The sequence below is a fragment of the Ranitomeya variabilis genome, chromosome 3 (assembly GCF_051348905.1).
Source record: "Ranitomeya variabilis isolate aRanVar5 chromosome 3, aRanVar5.hap1, whole genome shotgun sequence".
Classification (NCBI taxonomy): domain Eukaryota; kingdom Metazoa; phylum Chordata; class Amphibia; order Anura; family Dendrobatidae; genus Ranitomeya; species Ranitomeya variabilis.
In genome coordinates this window covers 255114985-255136086 of record NC_135234.1, presented here as the reverse complement: position 1 = coordinate 255136086, position 21102 = coordinate 255114985, and the positions used below count along the sequence as shown (strand labels likewise).

The following is a 21102-nucleotide window of genomic DNA, read 5'->3' as shown; positions in this document are numbered from 1 at the left end:
TCATTTGGTATGGTGGTTATTTAGGGGATAAAACGATCTGTCAGATTTCCTTTAAGCTACATGCAGAAAAATGATTTACTTTATCAGGAGGCCCTTAGTTCTTGGAGGACTTCTGCGTATACCCAGAAGCCATCTGTGCATACAAATTTGCTGTATGGGGTAGTAATTAATCTGTAATTAAGCCAATTGTGAGTTTACTATGTACACCGGACACGTACATCCAACTTTACTGGCATCTGCCAGACTCCACCATTTGGCAGCAAATAGCCACTATGATATATGTATATTTTATTAATCATAGGTACCCATTAAAACTTACGTTTTGTACCTTTTCTATTATTGAATCACTAAACCCATCCATACCTTTTAAAAAATAATGTATTTCCCTTGTTTACGAAATGCCAAAATCATGCAAATCCAGTTTGCCTGTACAAACACATGAGCAACTTGTTTTTTGTTTTGTTTTGTTTTGTTTTTTACCTTTTAAATGCAAAAATGAACTTGATTGTATTTCTTCTGCACCTATATCATTTTAATCATCCTTTTAATAATCTAGCAGAATGTAAGAATATTTGTTTTCTTGAGGTTCACAACATTAGTATAGAGGTGGCAAAAAAACAAAATTCTAGTTTTATCATTTTAATTAATTACACAGATACCAGATAGGTAAACCAAAACATATGCGTTAGTCAAATGCTAGTTAAAAGCACTTGGTTAGTGTCATGTCCTACATTTTACAGCTTACCTATTGATTTCAAAGGGCATCCCACAGATTACAGTTGATTGCTAAGAGACCATCAGTAGGACACTTTCCCAACCAGCCTATCAAAGGACTTTTTTGACAAGTTAGGTTTGTCCAAAGAGAGCCCTTTATCCCCTTAAAGGGAACCTGTCACCCCGTTTTTTCAAGATGAGATAAAAATAGCGTTAAATAGGGACAGAGCTGTGCTTTACATTAGTGTATTTTTTGTGCCTTTATTCCCCACCTATGCTGCCGAAATACCTTTGTAAAGTCGCCGTTTTGGGCTGTCACTCACGCTGGTCTGGTGATATGGGCGTTGTGACATCGCTGTTTCTCCCCCAGATCTTGCTCATCTTTCCGTTGGTGGCGTAGTGGTGTGCGCATGCCCAACAGGCGAATCCACTGCGCAGCTGAAGGAAAAGAGCGCGATCTGCGCTATTCAGCAGTTTATCGGTGGGCGCGGCCATCTTCCTGAGGCCGCGCGTGCGCAGATGGTAGTGCTCGGCTTCCCGGGGCTTCGGGAAAATGTCCGCGGGATGCCGCGCGTCCGCAGATGGAGATTGCGGCGGCCATTTTCCTGAAGCCGAGTTCGCATCTCTGCTTCAGGAAAATGGCCGCCGCGATCTCCATCTGCGCACGCGAGGCATCCCGCGGACATTTTCCTGAAGCCCCGGGAAGCCGAGCACTACCATCTGCGCACGCGCGGCCTCAGGAAGATGGCCGCGCCCACCGATAAACCGCTGAATAGCGCAGATCGCGCTCTCTTCCTTCAGCTGCGCAGTGGATTCGCCTGTTGGGCATGCGCACACCACTACGCCACCAACGGAAAGATGAGCAAGATCTGGGGGAGAAACAGTGATGTCACCACGCCCATATGACCAGACCAGCGTGAGTGACAGCCCAAAACGGCGACTTTACAAAGGTATTTCGGCAGCATAGGTGGGGAATAAAGGCACAAAAAATACACTAATGTAAAGCACATCTCTGCCCCTATTTAACGCTATTTTTATCTCATCTTGAAAAAACGGGGTGACAGGTTCCCTTTAAGGACATTTTTGGTTTTATAGAAGACTCATCGATTGTTTAAAAAACGTAATTAAATACATTCTACAAATTCCCAAACTCCGATGATTCTGCTGCTTTTATCTGTTTTGTGCTACGTCATTCCATTGTAGAGATATTCACATTTGTTGCTTTTGGAGTGGAGTATGTGAAATTTATGCATGCTGACCAGCTCAGGGTTTCTTTAGTCTTCTCTGGGGGGGGGGGGGGGGGCGGTGCTTTTACCCTCCTTCCCAGATTCTGTAAAACACAACTGGGCAACGTTTGAGGCTGGCAGACTGTTGGATTACCTTCCGAGCTATGATTGACAGTGTTTTTGAAGCAAGAGTTCATGTTCTCAGGGAATAAACTCCCAGCTGGACTGGAAGCAGAGATTTCACATACTGTATTACATGGGCAACAAATATCAATATCTCTGCAATGGAGCGACGCATTGCCAAACAGAAAAGACTGGCTGAATCAAGAGAGCTCTGGGATTTTTAAAAAGGTGAATTCAATTGCTTTTTACTCAGTTTTTTTTAAGCAAAGCCTGAAATTTTGCCATACTTTTGATTGATTTATGTTTTATAGCATTCGTTATGTGGGATAAATAATGTGAAAGTCTAATAGTTTGGGATGTTAGAGACATGCTGACTTTACTTATTTTTAAGTCCCTATTGGATGACTATAACTTCCATAAGTCTGTGTTCAGTGTACTATGCCTGTCTGCGTGGCACTGACCGGCATCCTATCAGACTACCATATGTGTTTGCCATACCTTGTGTTGCTGTGATCACAAGTGTGCAGGAGCTGGGTAAGCTGGGATCGAAGAGAAGTTTGATCCCAGACATTTAACTCCTTGATATCAGCGGTTAATAGTAACTGCAGCGTCTATGGGTTTGAATGACGGGTCAAAGTAATTTTTGATCCCTGGAGGCTAACTGATACCTACTGAAATGTAGTAATTTATGGAAGCATTGTTTTTTATTGGTGAAAACATCACAAGAAAATGACAATGCATATTGCTTGAACTAGATTTCTGCAGTCACTCTATGTGACTGCAGTTTGGTGAATCTTGCCTAGCACACCTTGGTTTCCCTGCATCAGCTACATTTCTGCAGTCACATTGGGACAGTGTGCATTGCATCTGCCAGATCCAGAGGGTGCTGTCTAGAGTCACATCCGCTTCTCGCATTCTTGCATCTTGCTTCCATTGAGACTCTAGTCAGTACGTGACTGCCAGTCTACTTTCAGCATAAAGGCAATGAGCACTTAGGTTAAGTGGAGTAATAGGACCCACGGAATTGCTAGGGAAGCTCAACCTTATGATAGGGATGAGAGATCAGTGTAAGATGTAGCACATTTATCATGCATTATAAATGAAGGCTATATTTGTAAGTATTTCAAATCTGCCGAATCTCACCATTTTAAAGGGTTTTACGGGCTTGAACTAAATTTCTGCAGCCGCTGCATACTGGCTTTTATCTTCGGACTAGCTTCTCACCTGCTTCTCTCAATGTTCCAAGGTCATAATGGCCGTCACGTAACTGCCTGCTTGATCTGGCAATTTAAGGGAAGTGTCCGTAATGCCATAATGTCAGGATTCGCCAGTTTCAGTGACTTAGCTTAAATTATACGTTGGTAGCTTCCCCGTCATATACTTTATCATTACCGTAGGACCCCATTTTCCAGATGAAGTGCAAGAATGAGCTTTTTTGGCCTCCATCTGGCAGGTTACATCGGCATAGCACTCACTACCCTCACCCTGCAAATATTTAAAGCTGCTTTTAGTGCACATATTATACTAGAATGTCCAGGCACTGTACCAATTTCCATGCTTTGTCACTTACTATTCACATTTTGAGTGGGCTGTTCTTCTTCATGAGCCTTGTTTCTGCCATTGCCCAATGTCTCCTTAGCCTCTAACTGTAAGCAGTTTCCCTGAATGCGGTATAACCAGAAAACAGCAGCAGAGAGACAAAGTCTCGCCCGACTTTCGGTGACACGTCTTCTAGAGACGGTTTTCTGGTGATAGCAGGCAGTGAACAGTAAGTTAGATAGAATGGAGGCACCTGGTGAGACGCTTCTTCCGGGGTTTGGACGCTTGTATTTCATGGTCCTTGTACGGGCTGAAATTCTCGGATTAACCACAGTTGCTCTGACTCAAACTTACTGCCTGATAGAAATAAAAAGAGGCTGGGTAGGGAGACCTGCGGCCAGTTGGTCTATATACGAACCCGTGAGATATTCTTCTATAAACCCGACCTTCATGTGACAGACAACATACGGTATTTCATTGCATATTATATTGCCTATCTAGCACATTATCAGGTCATGTTGTCTGATAGTACAATGATCATCCAAAAGTCAGTGACAACCATAAAAAGTTACCATAAGGGCCATATCAGATAGATAATTGTACATAATATTTGTATTGAGACTTTAATATTGTTTGAATTTATAATTAAGGCTTCTTTCACACTTCAGTCGTTTGGCGTCAGTCACTTCCGACAAAGTGACGGATCGACGGATCCGTCACAATTGTTGGAAAAACGGATGTAACGGATCCGTTTTTTTGACGGATCCGTTACTTGGGGGTTGTATATACTTTTTGGAGCATGCGCAATTGAAAAAAATTGAAAAAACGGATTGGGGCGACGGATCCGTCGAAATAACGGTCGCGACGGATCCGTCGCCCATAGGTGGCCATTCTATGAAATGACGGACGCAACGGATCCGTCGCGATCCGTCATTTCAACGGAGACAAAAAACGTTGCAATGACCGTCAATGTCTAGATGACGTCCGCTAAATTTTGATGGATCCGTCGCATGACGGATGGAACGGACGACCATCCGTCACAATCCGTCGCTAATGCAAGTCTATGGGGAAAAAAACGGATCCGTCGGAAAAAAAACGGATCCGTTTTTTGAGGAAAATGACGGTTTTAGACTGACGCCAAACAACTGAAGTGTGAAAGAGGCCTAAGGCAAAAGTTGCTTATTTGTCCAATGTTGTGTCATTTATTAAACACAATACAACCTTTTCTCATTGTCTCTCTCTGTAACGCTGTAGCTGTTTATTCTCTGGTGTGTAGATATGTCTTTTATGCTAATATATTCACCTATTTATTTTTCAGTTCACGGCTCGGTTCTGTCTCTGGCATCAAGTGCGTCTTCAACATATTCCTCTGTAAGAACTGCCTTGTGATGGTTTGGTTGCATGCTCCGCTGCCCACTGTAGGGAATGTTACGTACATTACCAGTGCATGAAAGAGTCTCTGCTTGTGCCTAATGCAAACAAGGCCATAGATCTGCTAATACTGTAACCTCCTCTCTGTTTTTCCCTTGGCATGCCACACTTTTCTATCAGGCTGAGGAAAGGATGCAGTCAGAGGTACTTACTCAATTCCTATCTGTCATGCTTTTTTTTTCTTTGCCCATGCCAGCTTTCTGCTAGGAATGACATATATTTAGCAACGTAACTTATTTCATTTTTTTTAATTTTTTTGTGGAATGAAGCAAATTCGGAAACTACGAAGAGAACTAGAATCCTCACAAGAAAAAGTGGCAGTATTGACCACTCAGCTGTCTGCCAACGTAAGTGCCATGAGTCATAACAGGATTTCAGTTATGATATACTGCATTATTATATCAAAAATCCAAATCTGCCCTTAAAGAAGCCCTCCTCCCATCAACATTTTTATCCTCTTAATATATGGCAGTCATCACAAAGTGCACTCACAATTGGTCATTTTGCCTTTCTACCCAGCTATTTCTTCTGTTTTCCATTAGGTCTATGACATCATGTGATTAAAAACTGACTAGCTGACTCCTTCTAAGCTCTGTGTAGAACCAGGAGGTCAATATTCTCAGCATGAGTCATCCTCTTCAATTCCTGACCCAGCTGCCAGGGACTGACATAGAATGATTGTTCTAATGATAACTCATACAGGGAAGAAAGACCTCCTGTTTCTACATAGAGCTTAGATGGATCCAGCTAGTCTGTTATTAATCACATGATGTTGTAGACCTAATGGAAAAGAGATGAATTTGGTGGGTAGGAGGGTAATATCAGCAATTGTAAGTACACAGTGCTATATAATATGATGATTGAAATATATTACGAGGAATACAATTTTGATGGGAGGAGAGCTTCTTTAAAGGGAACCTGTCACCCCCCTCAGGCGTTAGTAACTAAAAGAGCCACCTTGTGCAGCACAAATGCTGCATTCTGACAAAATGGCTCTTTTAGTTATTGTTCGTTGCACTGCAGAAATAATCGCTTTTTAAATTTGTCCCTCATACCTTCAAATCGCCACAGGGTCAGGTCTTTCCCCCCTAATCCAGACGCACCACATCCGTCACTCTGCAAGCCGGGCGCCGCCTCCTCGGCGTTATTCAATTCTCCTGGCACCTGCGCTGTCATATTCTGCCTTGGGCATGCGCAGTTCGCGCTGCCCGACCACTGACATCTCTTGATGTCTTGCTCACTGCGCCGGCCCGCACGCGCGGCCAAGAATCCCAGCCCCGCAGTGTGAATAAATCATAAGAGACTGCGGGGTGGGATCTCGGGCCGCACGTGCGGGCAGGCGCAGTAAGCAAGACATCAAGTGATGTCAGTAGTTGGGCATCGCGAACTGCGCATGCCCAAGGCAGAATATGACAGCGCAGGCGCCAGGAGAATTGAATAACGTCGAGGAGGCGGCGCCCGGCTCGCAGAGTGACGGATGTTGTGCGTCTGGATTAGGACCTGCCCCCGTGGCGATTTGAAGGTATGAGGGACAAATTTAAAAAGTGATTATTTCTGCAGTGCAACGAACAATAACTAAAAGAGCCACCTTGTCAGAATACAGCATTTGTGCTGCACAAGGTGGCTCTTTAAGTTACTAACGCCTGGGGGGGGGTGACAGGTTTCCTTTAAGGAAAAAAGCCCTAGGCTTCAAGGTTATTTGCATGATCAATAGGACTTACTTCCATCAGTATCCATGGTAACATCCACTGATAGTGACAGTTAGCTAGTGGTCGTAACCATGGATACATATTGCTACATATTGGGATAGGATCTTGGAGATGGGGATATCCCTTTAGGTCCCTAAAATAATAAAAATAAATAAAAAATGTGGGGAGAATCAGTACACACATCCTGATGCTCTTGCCATCATTCAATGTCTATGAAACCTAATGTAATCGGATGGATTCAGCAGTGGAAGTTACTACTTACCGGTATGTCTTGGCCTTTTACTAAATATGCCTATAGCCCTTCACTGACGTTTCCAGAACCAGGCACCTTCAAAATGACAGTTTTGATAATTTTGCAAACAGTTCACAGTAACAATAATGTTCTACGTACACATATCTGTAGCATAATAAGAAAACGTAAAATATTTCAATTTGCTGATGAAGCCATTTGTTTCGGTTTATACATTATCTTCCAGGAATTTGCAATCATGGTTGTTCTTCATTCATTTCTAAGGGAGTTATGGGAACATCAGCCGCTCAGCATTTTTTGTATTTCCACCTCCAATGGTTGGAGCTAGGAGAGAGCTATTCCTCTGCCAGCAATGAAAGGCTGAGATGTGAATAAGACTTTAAAAAGGGAATCTGAGAGCTTAATAATGCAGAGAAAGAGAACTTGATTCCAGCATCACATACTGGGTTGCTTGCTGCAGTTTTGATAAAAGCACTTTTAACTTCTGCAGATTTATCAGTTCTCAGAATGCTGTGTAACCCCACTCACACCACTGATTGGCAGCTCTCTGTGTACGCTGTGCATAGGCAGAAAGCCAATCAGTGGTAGGGCTGAGTTTATACAGAACTCATAGACGTGGAGGACAAGTCTCCATTGAATGAGTGTTTGGCTGAAAGCTATCTAAGCATATAGGCTATTTGTATCCAGTATCTGCCGGATGACCCTTGTTTATATGTAAACCCATCTAATACTTCCCCATACTGTAAGCTTGGAGTGGTACATATGTTATAGCAGGAGCTCATGTCATTGCAGCATCAGCACTGGTGTATGTCATTGTGATGTTGGATGTGGTAGAACGCCCCCACATAACATGCCCATAAGAGTCATTTACATTTACATTTTTCGCTTTTTAACTATTTCTACTTTGTCGCTCTTTTGCAGGCCAATTTAGTGGCAGCGTTTGAACAATCTTTAGTGAACATGACTTCAAGACTACGTAATCTAGCAGATACTGCACATGAGAAGGTAACAAACTGAACGCAACCACGAAAATGATCACAAATACAAGTGACCCCAAAGGTTCTGCCACCGCGAAAAGCAAGTCACAAGAAATCCAATGCTTTTTCTTTAGTCTTCCATTTTGCCTTTTCTGCCCTCAGGGTGGCAACGCGACTGCATTCACTTGTATTGCACTGTGATATAGCCAAAGTAGCTGTGTAGCCCCAGCATAACCAAACTTATTTTTCACATGTTTCACCTGAAATTCATCACAAAAGCAAGGCATATTGTGGTGAAACCTTGTGGGCCAAACTGGCTCATGTAAATGCACTTCTTATAGTGGTTTTATAGAGTAATGACAAATGTAAAGAACATCTGTCATCGTGTTTTTGTTATGTGATCTGAGAGCAGCATAATGTAGGGGCAGAGACCCTGATACCAGTGATGTAACACTTACTGGACAGCTTGCTATAGTTTTCTTAAATCACAGTTTTATCTGTATCAGTTCTCTGAATGCTTTGAATAACTCTGTTCGCTAAATTGGCAGCTTTCTATGTACACTGTGAATAGGCAGAAAGTTGCCAATCAGTGTTAGGGTGGGGTTATACAGAACTCATGAATATGGAGGACTGCATGGCTGCAGGTTTACTAGTCCTCCAGGTACATTCTCCTGCTGAAAAAAAACCTGATTTTATCAAAACCATAGCAAGTAGCCCAGTAACTGACACATTGCTGGAATCAGGGGTTTGCCCCTATATCATGTTGCTCTCAGATTAGGTGGAAAAATCTGGTGACAGATTATATTTTACCTGCCTTTATTAGTTATTTCATTTTCCTCCTACTTTTCAAAATAGCTCAAAACCATTAGCATGTAGCGATTAGAAACCAACACTATTGATTGATCGCAGAGACTGACTATCTTATAAAGCCACTCTATGCAATGTCACAGCCAGTGCTATCACAGCTATTAATGGCATCCAAGGGTAAAACATCTAGGTATAGTCCTAGAAGCAGAATGTTAGGCACTTTGACATTCAGGAGCACTCAGGTGTGGTTCTACAACATATAAGCTCAGCAGTCTGGGAAGGGTCATAAGGCCAAAAACAATCTGGAAGTCATCATTGTATAGTGTGAAGGATTATCTATAGAGTCTTCAAGCAATTGCCCATCGTTCCGGGGTTTTACATCCCATCAAATTTATTTTAGCGAGATAAAAGAATGTCACATGACCTGTCGGCCTGTGTGAGCACACTAAAGGAGTTTTCAAGAGGTGGCCTCTTTAAAAGAAGTACAGCAGCTTAGGCTAGGTTCCCATTGCGTTAATGGGATAGCGCTAACGGACAGCGTTGCACGGCGAAATTAACGCCGTGCACCGCGTCCGTTAGCGCTCCCATTGCCGGCAATGTTAGAGCGCATTGCTAGCGCGTGTCATTTTCGGCACGCGCTAGCGATGTGCCGGTCTTTTGTAGCGCGCCTCGGACGCTGCTTGCATCGGGGATCTGCGAGAGCGGGGACGTTAACGCGACCCCTGAACGCGGCCCCGAAAAAGACATTGCGTTAGCGCTCGCGCTAAACGGATTGCACTAACGCAATCTGAACCTAGCCTTAAAGGACTTGTCCCAAGATTGTAAGTGTTAGGGGATCACCTAGCGAGGTAGATTCACTAAGCCACATGTTGGCGTGAACCACATAGTCTGAAGGCAATGGTACGGCAGGAGGGCTTACCATGACACATGCATCAGTGAGGGCCAAGACAAGGAGGTATGCTGGACGTTAGGCAGACAAGTGAAGCAGGACTCACCAGAAGGCATGAAGTGTAGACAAACATGGGAAATGAAGATTTATAGTGAATCCCAGAATTCCAACAGCGTTTGTAATATGAGCAAGTCCAAAAGGGAGCTTTTTATACTTTCAGCAGACGAAGGGTTAACCAGCAGGTCTGAGCTAAGAAGAAGATGCAGATTGAAGAAGTATGAGGAGTTTACTGTTAAGAACCCACGGTGGGAGAACTTAGGAGGCAATCTCTGAAGTACACCGTCCATGACCACTAGCTCACGCAGTGCCCAGGCACAGGGGTGTCAGAGTCGGCCCATTCTGTGGGCCGGAACACAAAGCTTTGGATATTATACTAACCTATAGTGTTATCTATTTATTGTAGTATTTCTCCCTGTTGGCTTATTTACTTTGGATTATGTGGTACAACTTCATGACTCTGACTTTTTTGTACATAAACTGAGCACGACTTGGATTGCTCTGTTAGCCATTGTAGTTGTCCAGGGTAAACTTGATTTTAATTAATTTTAATCCGTTTGTGTTACTTCCTGTGATTTTTTGAGGAAAAATAAACAGCCTTTATGATAGCTCAGTTGGGTGTCACATATTTTTAGCTTTGTTTTTTTCTTTTTCTATTTTATTTCTGCTGCTCTCATAAAAAATCAATTTTTTTTTTAATTTCTGCCATATGGTTACAGATACAGTACAGACCAAAAGTTTGGACACACCTTCTCATTTAAAGATTTTTCTGTATTTTCATGACTATGAAATTAAATTTACTTAGCTGCTTTTTTCTTGCCATAATACAAATTCTATCAGTCTATTCAGTAGGACTATCAGTTGTGTATCCACCAGACTTCTGCACAACACAACTGATGGTCCCAACCCCTATTTTTAAGTCAAGAAATCCCACTTATTAAACCTGACAGGGCACACTTGTGAAGTGAAAACCATTCCCGGTGACTACCTCTTGAAGCCCATCAAGAGAATGCCAAGAGTGTGCAAAGCAGTCATCAAAGCAAAAGGTGGCTACTTTGAAGAACCTAGAATATAAGACATAATTTCAGTTGTTTCACACTATTGTGTTAAGTATATAATTCCACATGTGTTAATTCATAGCTTTGATGCCTTCAGTGTGAATGTACAATTTTCATAGTCATGAAACTACAGAAAAATCTTTAAATGAGAAGGTGCGTCCAAACTTTTGGTCTGTACTGTATATGGGCCTTTTTAATTAGTGCAAATTTTTATGATCTTTCCAAGAATGTGTGGCTCACAAGATAATAATGCAGATCAGGGTAAAACAGTCCTACCAGAGTCGCTTAATTCACAACAAGTACAGGTGACCATTTTTGTGTTGCTGATAATTATTTTTAATACCAGGACTCTGAACTTTCGGAACTGCGAGAAACTATTGATTTACTTAAATCAAAGAACTCTGAAGCACAAGCTGTTATTCAGGGTGCTCTCAATCCCCATGATCCTGCACCGAGGGGTAAGTAAGCTTTACTTTTAGATTTTGGAAATATTTTTGAGGATTGTAATAAGATTTTGTAAAACTTTTTTTAAAAAGAAAACATTCCAGAAAATAATGATTATGTTGGTGAGATATGTCACTTTCGCATATTTTGACGGTTGTACGTTGTGTCATATTTAATAATCACAAGTGAGTGCTGTACAGATGGCTGCAAAGTCCCTCATACATAATTGTATCTCCGTGTGTGAATGCATGCGTATGTAATCACATCATATGTGTTTCTAAGGGTAGTGCACACAGCCATTTTCTCTCCATCTGAATAAAATACTCCAATTATTCTGATCAGCGCGGCATTAGTGCAGGGGAAAAGAGAAAATAAAGTTTCTTTAAGTGTGTAAAAAGCGCGGTCTGATGTTTTCCACGTACCCATAGTCTTCCGGATCAAAATCGTCTGAATGTGCATGAGCCCTAAGAGTGCCTCTGTGTGTGTGTGTTAGTGTGTTGTGGTGTGTATGAGTGTAGGCAGAAGTCTATATGTGTGTAAGAAAACATGTTTGGGTGCTTGGGGTGTATTTAGTACATATGTACCGTATTTTTTGGACTATAAGGCACACTTTTTTTCCTCCAAAAATGTGTAGGAAAATGAGGGTTCCATCTTATAAATTGAATGTACCTGCTCTGGCTGTGGTGGAAAGGTGGGGGAGCGGTAGCGGCGACCAGCGGGCAAGAGCCGGCGGCTGCAGCTATCTCCTGTGCCCGCTGCTAAAGAGAAATGAATATTCACTGCATTCCATGCCCATGGGCGTGGAGGGAAATTAATATTCATTTCTCTTTAATAGTGGACACGCTGTTAGCCGCAGCAGCCGGCTTTCTGCAGCTGCTGGGTGTTTGTGTGTCCCTGCTACTTAAGGCAATGAATATTCACTGCTCACCCCTCCCATAGAATTGGAATGCAGTGAATATTTATTCCCTTTAATAGCGGCATGCGTGAACGCCTGGCAGCTGCGGGAAGGCGGCAGCTGCAGCTAACACTGTGCTTGCTATTAAAGACCAATGAATATTCACTGCTCTCCATAGTCCTGGCGTGGAGATCAGTGAGTATTCTGGCAGCTGTCCTCGGATTGTAAGCCGTGCATGAAGTCCCTGCCATGTGCTGCTTACAAGCATAAATTAGCTGCTGGCATCGGAACAAGACGCTGCGAGGGAGCGCAGGGCAGGTAAGTATAACTGTTTATTTTTTATTTTTTGTGTGTTTTTCTGAAGGGGGACATGCATACCAGGATGGGAATGGGGGTCAATCATACCAGGATAAGGATGGGGCCATGAATACCAGGATGGAGATGGGGTTCCTGCATAGCAGGATAGGGATGAGGAGGCCATGCATACCAGGATAAGGATGAGGGGGCCATGCATACTATAATAGAAATGAGGGACCATGCATGCCAGGATAGGGATGAGGGGGCCATGCATACCAGGATGGGGATGAGGGAGCCATGCATACCAGGGTAGGGATGAGGGAGCCATGCATACCAGGGTAGGGATGAGGGGGTCATGCACATCAGGATGGGGATGAGGGGGCCATGCATGCCAAGATAGTGATGAGGGTGCCATGCATACCAGGATAGGGATGAGGGGGCCATGTATACCAGGATAGGGATGAGGGGGCCATGCATACCAGGATGGGGATGAGGAGGCCATGCATACCGGGATGGTGATGAGGGGGCCATGCATAGCAGGATGGTGATGAGGAGGCCATGCATACCGGGATGGTGATGAGGGGGCCATGCATACCAGGGTAGGGGTGAGGGGGGCCATGTATACCATGATAGGGATGAGCGGTCCATGCATACCAGGATAGGGATGAGGGGGCCATGCATACCAGGGTAGGGGTGAGGAGGCTATGCATACCGGGATGGTGATGAGGGGGCCATGCATACCAGGGTATGGGTGTGGGGGGCCATGTATACCAGGATAGGGATTAGGGGGCTATGTGTATCAGAATGGGGATGAGGAGACCATATGTGCCAGGATAGGGGATATTAAATACAGAATTTACCACATTTTTAGCTTCTTTTTTTTTTCTAATTTCCTCCTCTAAAACCTAGGTGACTCTTATGGCCCGGTGTGTCTTAAAGTCCAAAAAATACGGTAATTCCAATTGTCTTTTCTGTAATTCCAATGTGCAAAACTGATTTGCTGTATAACAGAAACAAACGGAAACAGGAACGCCCCACTGATTATTATGAGTTCCATTATGTGTCTGTTTTTTAAATGGACAAAACGTTTTGCTTGCAGGACTTTTCTTTTTTCTCCGTTATACAAACTGTTACATGACAGAACCCAGATGGATCCCATAATAATCAATTAAGCCATTCTATTTCCATTTGTTTCTGATATGCAGCAGATCCATTTTAAACAGTATAGCGATTGTCCGGGCAGCAAACATTGATGACCTATTGTTAGCTAGGGCATCAATATGAGATTGGATGGGGTACGACAACAAACCACATCCACCGATCAGCTGAAAACACATTCAATGGGCCTCATTTATGAAAACTGGTAACAGAAGAACAGTCTTTGTTGACTATAGCAGCCAATCAAGGCTCAGCTTACATTTCAAAACTGCTCTGGCAAAATGATAGCTTAGCTGTGGTTGGTTATTTGAGGCAACAAAGACCGTTTCTCTTTTAGCCAGATTTGATAAATTAGGCCCAGTGAATGGAGTGGCTAAGTGCAGCTCCGTAAAGTGTGTAGCTGCTGCTGCTGCTGCTGCAGAACACCTTCTACCCTTTTGAGCAGGCGCTGTGCTGCACTACCTTGCAGAGGCCACTACATACTGGATGTCTTCTCAGCAGCTCCGTTCAGTGTGTCTACACCTCTCACATCACCCCAGGCTGAATATAATAATGCGGATGGTGCCCTAACAGGATTTTTCTAAGTGGCCCCAGACTCCATTTTAATTTGAGACACCTGATCTAGCATCTAAAGCACAAACGCTATGTTTTACAGATTCCTTGGTTTTTAAGCATGCAAAGTCAAAGAAAGTAAAGACTGAATGTTAAAAACAAACCAGCCTCATATTTTTATAGTGTTCCACCTCCTCAGTTTATTGCAAATAAAAAGACCTTATTAAAAAGTGCAATAAACTTCAAGCAGATGTTGCCCCTAGTTGGATTTTAACATAAGTCTCTGGTGCTGCAGTGCTGCTAATACGTATGACACTATGCTGCCCTATTCTAAGAAAATAGACACACTATTAACAGGCATGCAGAGGGCTTAGATGGGCCTATTTGTTTACCACTGGTTTAACCAATCGAATCTCAGCTTACGTTTCATAAACTACTCTGGCACAATAGAAGCTGATCTGTGATTGGTTGCGATTGGTGACAAATGAGGCCCATTGAACTCAAGTCTGTATAAGGAACACTTGAGTTTGGTTGAGGTCCTTCATGTCCAAATATGAGGTTATCAGTAGGAGCATGGCTGCGCCTGTTTGGTCTCTGTTGAGATTGAAAATGTTCCCAATTATTGACATTGCCCCAATATGACGATATATTTCATCACATGTGCGGTACATCAGTATACTGTTTATGTGTCTCTGTTGTCAATCATTATTGTTTTCTCTGGCTTTTGTAAATGAAGCAAATTAAAAAATAAATAACTTAATAATAATATTAACTTTTGACTATGCTGGTGAAAGTAGTGAATGACTATGAAAAGTGTTGTCTGCTAACACATATTAATGACTTATTCATAGGTCATCATTAGGATAGGTCTTCAATAACAGATCCCGAGGGTCCAATACCCAGCACTCCTCCGATCAGCTGTTGTTCTGACTACTGAGTGTTTCGGCAGTGCCTGCCACTGGTCGCTACACACTTCATGGAGATATGATTTGCAGTGCCAGTCAAAGTGTTTACACCTGGTGGCAGCCAGAGCAGATACCAGCTGATCGGTGGAGATCCGACTGGTCAGATGTTGATGACCTTTCTTATTGACTGGACACCCTTGTTAAATATAAGTATTGTCCATAAGTGTAGTATGAACATAATATAGATACTGTCTTCTAAGAACCACATCCCTTTAAAAGATGTATAGATGTAGTGTATATGAGTGGATAAATGAAAGAAAGCCTTCATAGACACAAGAACCACCTAGCCGCCACGTTAGACGCTCCTTTCTTGCTGTGGCATATCTCCATTTACTCTGATAGCTTATTCAGTGAAGAAGGCCCACGTGGTCTATAATGGAAGCAGACTAAGTGACGAGCCTCTGGAGATGGAAGATTTTCTCCAGCTGTCCAGGTTTCATCATTTTCGTTGCACAATCTTTTTTCTGTTATATCACTAAAATACAAGCAGCTTGTCATTAACAACATTTCTTTTATTTTCGTTGTGTTATTCTAGAGTTGCGAATTAGGCGACAGAACTCATCGGATAGCATTTCCAGCTTAAATAGCATTTCAAGTCACTGTAGTGCAGGGAGTCTCAAGGATAGTGACAGCAAAAAGAAGAAGAAAAAGAGCTGGGTAAGATATACATTATCTTGTATTTTACATGAAAATTCAGGCAGAGGAAAAAGCATAATAAGGTATATCTGACATGGACGGGTGCACGCTTCCAAAGGGTTAACACGAGCACCCAAAACAAACCATAAAAGTGAAAGGCAGACCCCGAGTCCTATGCCAATAAGCCATGTTTCTCACTCATTGTTTGGATTTCTGCTTTTATTTTCACTTCTTTCAATTTTTCCCTAAAAGGCAAAATATTGAGACTATCCCTGCAGTTCGTGGGTTTTGCCTCTCAAGTTGTGATGTGAAACAACGGGTGTATAAGGAGGGAAGTTTCCCTTTGATGGCATTACAATGCCCATGGGACTTCAGAAATGTATTTAGGAACTGCAATTAAAGTGTGTTGTGTTTGAAAATACTTCAGATTTAGTAAATCAGTTTACATGCTGTTCATCATTGCACTGGAGCCGGCGTACTGCGCTTGCAGTGTGAGGTCACTGCAGCGAGAGAGGAAGGCAGGAACATCCTTAGATCTTTCTAAGTTGTGTGACTGCTTGACTATAGAGAGTTTATGCGCACAAAACCTACAAGAAACAAAATGAGCAAAAAAACCCTGCTGTAACTAAATAAGTAAAAAGCAAGTGCATTTAAATAGCACAGGGTTCTTAGTAATACTGTTTTTGATAAAAAAGGACTGGGTCCCAATCTATGGACACCAGTCTGGGGAAGCTTTTAAATTTAATTTCCAGCTCAGGAGAGGGAGGCCACACCCCGGCTTGCACAGAATGCAAAAATACAAAGAAAAATACAAAAATTGAGCTTGGATTAAGTTGGTATACATGCAGTACATAAATGCATGTTCACTTTGGGCCTTTTATCTGCCCTTATTCACACACTGATGTCAACTCTTGACACATGGTAAGGTTTTTGATATTAGACAGTGTAGGACCATCCCGATCAGGGCACCTTGACGACGGTGGGATGGCTTATATGCTATTTTTGACCAAAAACAGTATTACTAAGAACCCTGTGTTATTTACATGCACTTTTGCTTTTTATTTATTTAGTTACAGCAGGGTTTTTGCTCATTTTGCTTCTTATAGGTTTTGTATGCTTTATGGCCAATGAGAACATGCGTTTATGTGCTGCATGTATACCAACTTAATCCAAGCTCAATTTTTGTGTTTTTCTTTATAGACGGTATATGGTTGGTTTTGTTTTCTTCTTGTGTTTTCTCATGGAATCACATAGGATATTTTAACATTCTGTGCTAGGAAAAAAGGAATAGATAAGAGTATAGCACATTATTAGTAAATATTACTTTAAGGTAATCTATCAGCTGGTTTTTGCTATGTAATCTGACAGCAGCAGGAGGTAGGGGCAGAGATCCTGATTCCAGTGATGTGTCACTTAGTTTACTGGATGAAACAGTTGTGATAAGAGTCACAGTTTTCTCTGCAGATCTCAGCTGTTGATCTATGTGTAACCCCGTCCACACCACAGCTTTCTGCATACAGTGACAGAGCTGCTAATCACTACTGAGGGGCTGGTTGGACTAGGAGGCAGGAGGACAGTTGTCCTGTAGTGATAATCTCCTGCTGATAAAACACTAATTGTATTGAAACAACATAACACAGAACAGTGAGTGACACATTGCTGGAATCATGGTGTCTGCTCCCACATTACGGTATTCACAGATCACATAGCAAAAACTGCTGACTAAATTCCATTTAATAAAAAAATGGACGTAATATTTTTGCTTCTTAAAATATGTGTGCTTTTTCAAAATAACTGCCATATTTACAATATTTACTCGATTCATGATTGCATTTGTTTTGCACCAAATTCATCTTTCGATTTGCGCCTTTTTTGAAGTCTAATTTCATGTGCTCACCTGTTTTGTATTGTTGTGGGGCGTTTTAGCACTGCTTGTGTGGTTTGGGGTTTCCAGATGTTTTTTTATGAGTTAGCATTTGTGACATTTTTAAAAGTCGCAAAAATGCTTAAAGACAAGAAAAAAGACCCTTTTTGACAAAATTCAATTCTCCATTTTGATGGATTTTTCACAGAATAGCACAAGACAAAAAAAGAAAACGGACTGTAAATCCCCCCACCAAATGATGAATTGGGCCAAATGTGTTTGTATTAAAGGTGTTGTCCATAGGATAGGTCAGTCAACATGAGATTGGGGGTCATGCACTGGGCACCCCCATCGATCAATAGCTATTTGCTTTGGCATTGTTGGATGTAAGCAATATATAGAGCTGAAGTCAGCAGCTTCATACCTTACTCAGTGGCCGCTGCCGAGAACAGACTTCCTATTCACTTGAATGTTTAATAACGTGGTCAATAATTTGCGTACTATTAGACCCAATTATCTATTACTATCATTTGCAGTGTTTCAATATTTTTCATGTTTTTCGTATATAAACCTTTAGTGACGTTACCCTGAACATTGTTGTTTAGCTATTGGTTAATGCTTCTTATACTCTTGATAATCAATTTTAACTTAATCTGATATTTTGTTGCAAAAATGTAATAGTTTTTATGTTTCTATTTTTTCCTACATAATAAAATGTGGAAGTATATTAAACTTTTCTCTAAGTTTAGGCAATAAGGATATAATCTTATTGTTTTTTATAGTTGCGCAGCTCATTTAATAAAGCATTTAGTATGAAAAAGGGACCCAAGTCGGCCAACTCCTACTCTGATATTGAAGAGATGGCAACCCCCGACTCGTCTGCACCTACATCGCCTAAACAGCACCACGGACCACCAGGTCCAGAGTCGCCATCTTTGCATTCCTCACCATCATCCTCTGCGTATGTATCGCGTCTTATGTTCGGTTTGACATGTTGAGTTTCTTAAACAGTTCTTACAATATGAGCTGAAAACATGCCGTTCTAGTAGACAATTACATAGGGTACCATACAGTCTCATCAAATGGACACTGTATTAAGGAGTTTGTCTCAAAAAGTGAATTGATTATATACCCAGCTACTAACTATGTTTGACAAACAAGTGGTGATAAAGTCAGCAGTCAACATGGACCTGACATGTTCCAAAAAATGACTTTATCTATACAAAATCTCCTTGCTGTCCTGAATCTGCTGCTGTTTTTGTTTTCTTCATTGTGTCCCACGGCTACGGAGATACGCCTTTTAATCTTTTGCGCCCAGTATGCTAATTTCTGGGTGTGGTCCAAGAGGGCGTGTCAGAAGCGTTATCTCTAGAGGCGTGTAGTCCTCCCCTTCTGTGACTGTCCAATCACCGCTCGGCAGCATATGAAGCCGGTAGAAAGGTGTGATCGTGGGAGATCTACCTGTTCTTGCGTGACCATGCTGTGAGGAGACTTTCCTGCACTCACGTCACACCGAGAACAGGGAGATCCTGTGAGATCACGCTCTTCAGCCAGTTGCTGCCTAGCGGTGAATGGACAGTGTCGTGGGTGGAAGGACTACATGCCCCAGACCAGAGAAAACTCTTCTGACATGCCTTCTTGGACCACAAGCCAGAAAGTAGCATACTTGGTACCAAAAGAAAGTTCTTATCTACGCAACAGAGGGTCAAAATGAAAAAACGAAACAGTGGCAGATTCAGGGGAGCATGTGGATAAGCTACTTTTTGGGGGGACATGTGACAGGTCTTTTTTAATATGCCGTATGTTGATTTCTATTCAGGGTCCTTTATATCATTTTTAAATTAAAATAATAAGTAACAAAAACCTTAATTTATATGTGGTTGCACCAACATACATCTCTTTACAATGCAGAGGGTTTCATGCATAATGCATTGTTTCATAATTCTTTAGTATATTTGAAGCTCAAGAAGGGGAAGAAACAGAAAAGAAAGAGGTGTCAGAGTTACGCTCAGAGTTGTGGGAGAAAGAGATGAAGCTCACTGACATTCGCCTGGAAGCTCTTAATTCTGCCCACCAACTGGAGCAGCTCAGAGAGACCATGCATAATATGCAGGTAATGCTTAAGTAATTAGCTTAGTGTACGGTAGCTGCCTTCCCTTTCTGGCTTACTTTTCTTGTTTTGCCATTTCTCATCAGCTGGAAGTTGACTTGTTGAAGGCAGAAAATGACCGTTTGAAGGTGGTCCCTCTTTCAGTACACCCTTCTTCTTCTCCACGACGTTCCTTGGCATTGACTCTAACACAATCCTTAGGAATCTCTGCGTCATCAGACACAGGTAGTATGACACAAATTTTGTGTGATCCACATTTATACCTCCAGTAATGGTCGTTGCCACTATAGCCACGTAGTAGGCCACCAAATCCTTCATCAGTAGGTTTGATAACCTTCCTGATAATATTTTCGTTGTCCTAGCCCAGGATCTTTTATGCCCTGAGATATTTGCCACTGGGACAAACAGACCTTCCTATTCCCAAAAAGCTTAAAGTATATTAGCTCTTTACATTTGCAAAATAAGATTTATTTTAATTATTATCTTGACACCTATAAATATGTGGCACATAAATTGTTCCTGGGAGCTTGATGATCTGGAAGGAGGATTCTATAAAGGAGTAGTGGACAACTTCTCAATCCCTATTTTACCCCCCCCCCCCCCCAGTAAAATAAGACCACTTATACTCCCGTCCTGTGCCGTTCCAACGTTGTCATCATTGACTCTTCCGAGGCTCACTTGACATTGTCACTCAAACCCTGTGGCCAATCAGCGCTGTTCCTGGGAGCTCTCTTTGAACTCCTTATGTTGCCACCTAAAAATATGTCTGACTTTAAGTCCAAAGTATAGTGTATTCATAGTATTATTTAGTAAACGCTGCAGGCTGGACGCTGTGTACTTGTGCAGCGTCCAGATGTTACAGCCCAGAATTTCCCAAAATCCCATGCCCACTATGCGTCCACAGACTCCCGCAGACAACCCACGGAGACCGACATGTAATGCGTCTCTCCAGACCGCAGCATGTCTATTTATCTTTGTCTCCGCAAGATAAATGTCCCCGTACAATGTATTGGACGTGGTTATACTGCACATGATCACATGCAGTGATCACATGCAGATTCACTTGCGTTCAGTAGCCGGCAGAGGACATGCACTGCATCCAAAGCGCTGCCAATTCCTGATTGTCTGCACATACTCTTATAGACTCTTGTTGTATATATTACTGATGTGAATCATACGATATATCTGGTTTTCTAACATTTATAAGATCTAGACTTATTCATTGTGAGTCTCTTACAGATATTTCACCAATGGATGGTATAAATGGTTCTCTTCAGCGGGAAGTGTCACTGCGAACAGTCGTGAGAGTGCCCCCCCAGCACATTATTAAAGGTGTAAGTCATCTCACATTAACCTACGTATTAAATTCAGTTTGTGTAAATGAGAATGAAAAGATCTTGC

At 42.2% G+C, this 21102-nt stretch overlaps 1 protein-coding gene across 5 annotated transcripts in view; it reads left to right on the top strand.

Annotated features, from left to right (window-relative positions):
• The window catches only part of NAV1 (neuron navigator 1), a 205512-nt gene that overhangs the window by 109023 nt on the left and 75387 nt on the right, over positions 1-21102 (top strand). For 3 of the 5 annotated variants that reach the window (XM_077295397.1, XM_077295396.1, XM_077295400.1), the window contains exons 12-21: positions 4921-4973; positions 5154-5177; positions 5303-5380; positions 7914-7997; positions 11127-11238; positions 15627-15748; positions 18374-18552; positions 19542-19704; positions 19788-19926; positions 20941-21035. In XM_077295397.1, the coding sequence (XP_077151512.1) occupies positions 4921-4973; positions 5154-5177; positions 5303-5380; positions 7914-7997; positions 11127-11238; positions 15627-15748; positions 18374-18552; positions 19542-19704; positions 19788-19926; positions 20941-21035 (1049 nt within the window). The remainder of the gene's footprint in view (positions 1-4920; positions 4974-5153; positions 5178-5302; positions 5381-7913; positions 7998-11126; positions 11239-15626; positions 15749-18373; positions 18553-19541; positions 19705-19787; positions 19927-20940; positions 21036-21102) is intronic. The other 2 variants (XM_077295399.1, XM_077295398.1) reach the window with 1 other exon arrangement.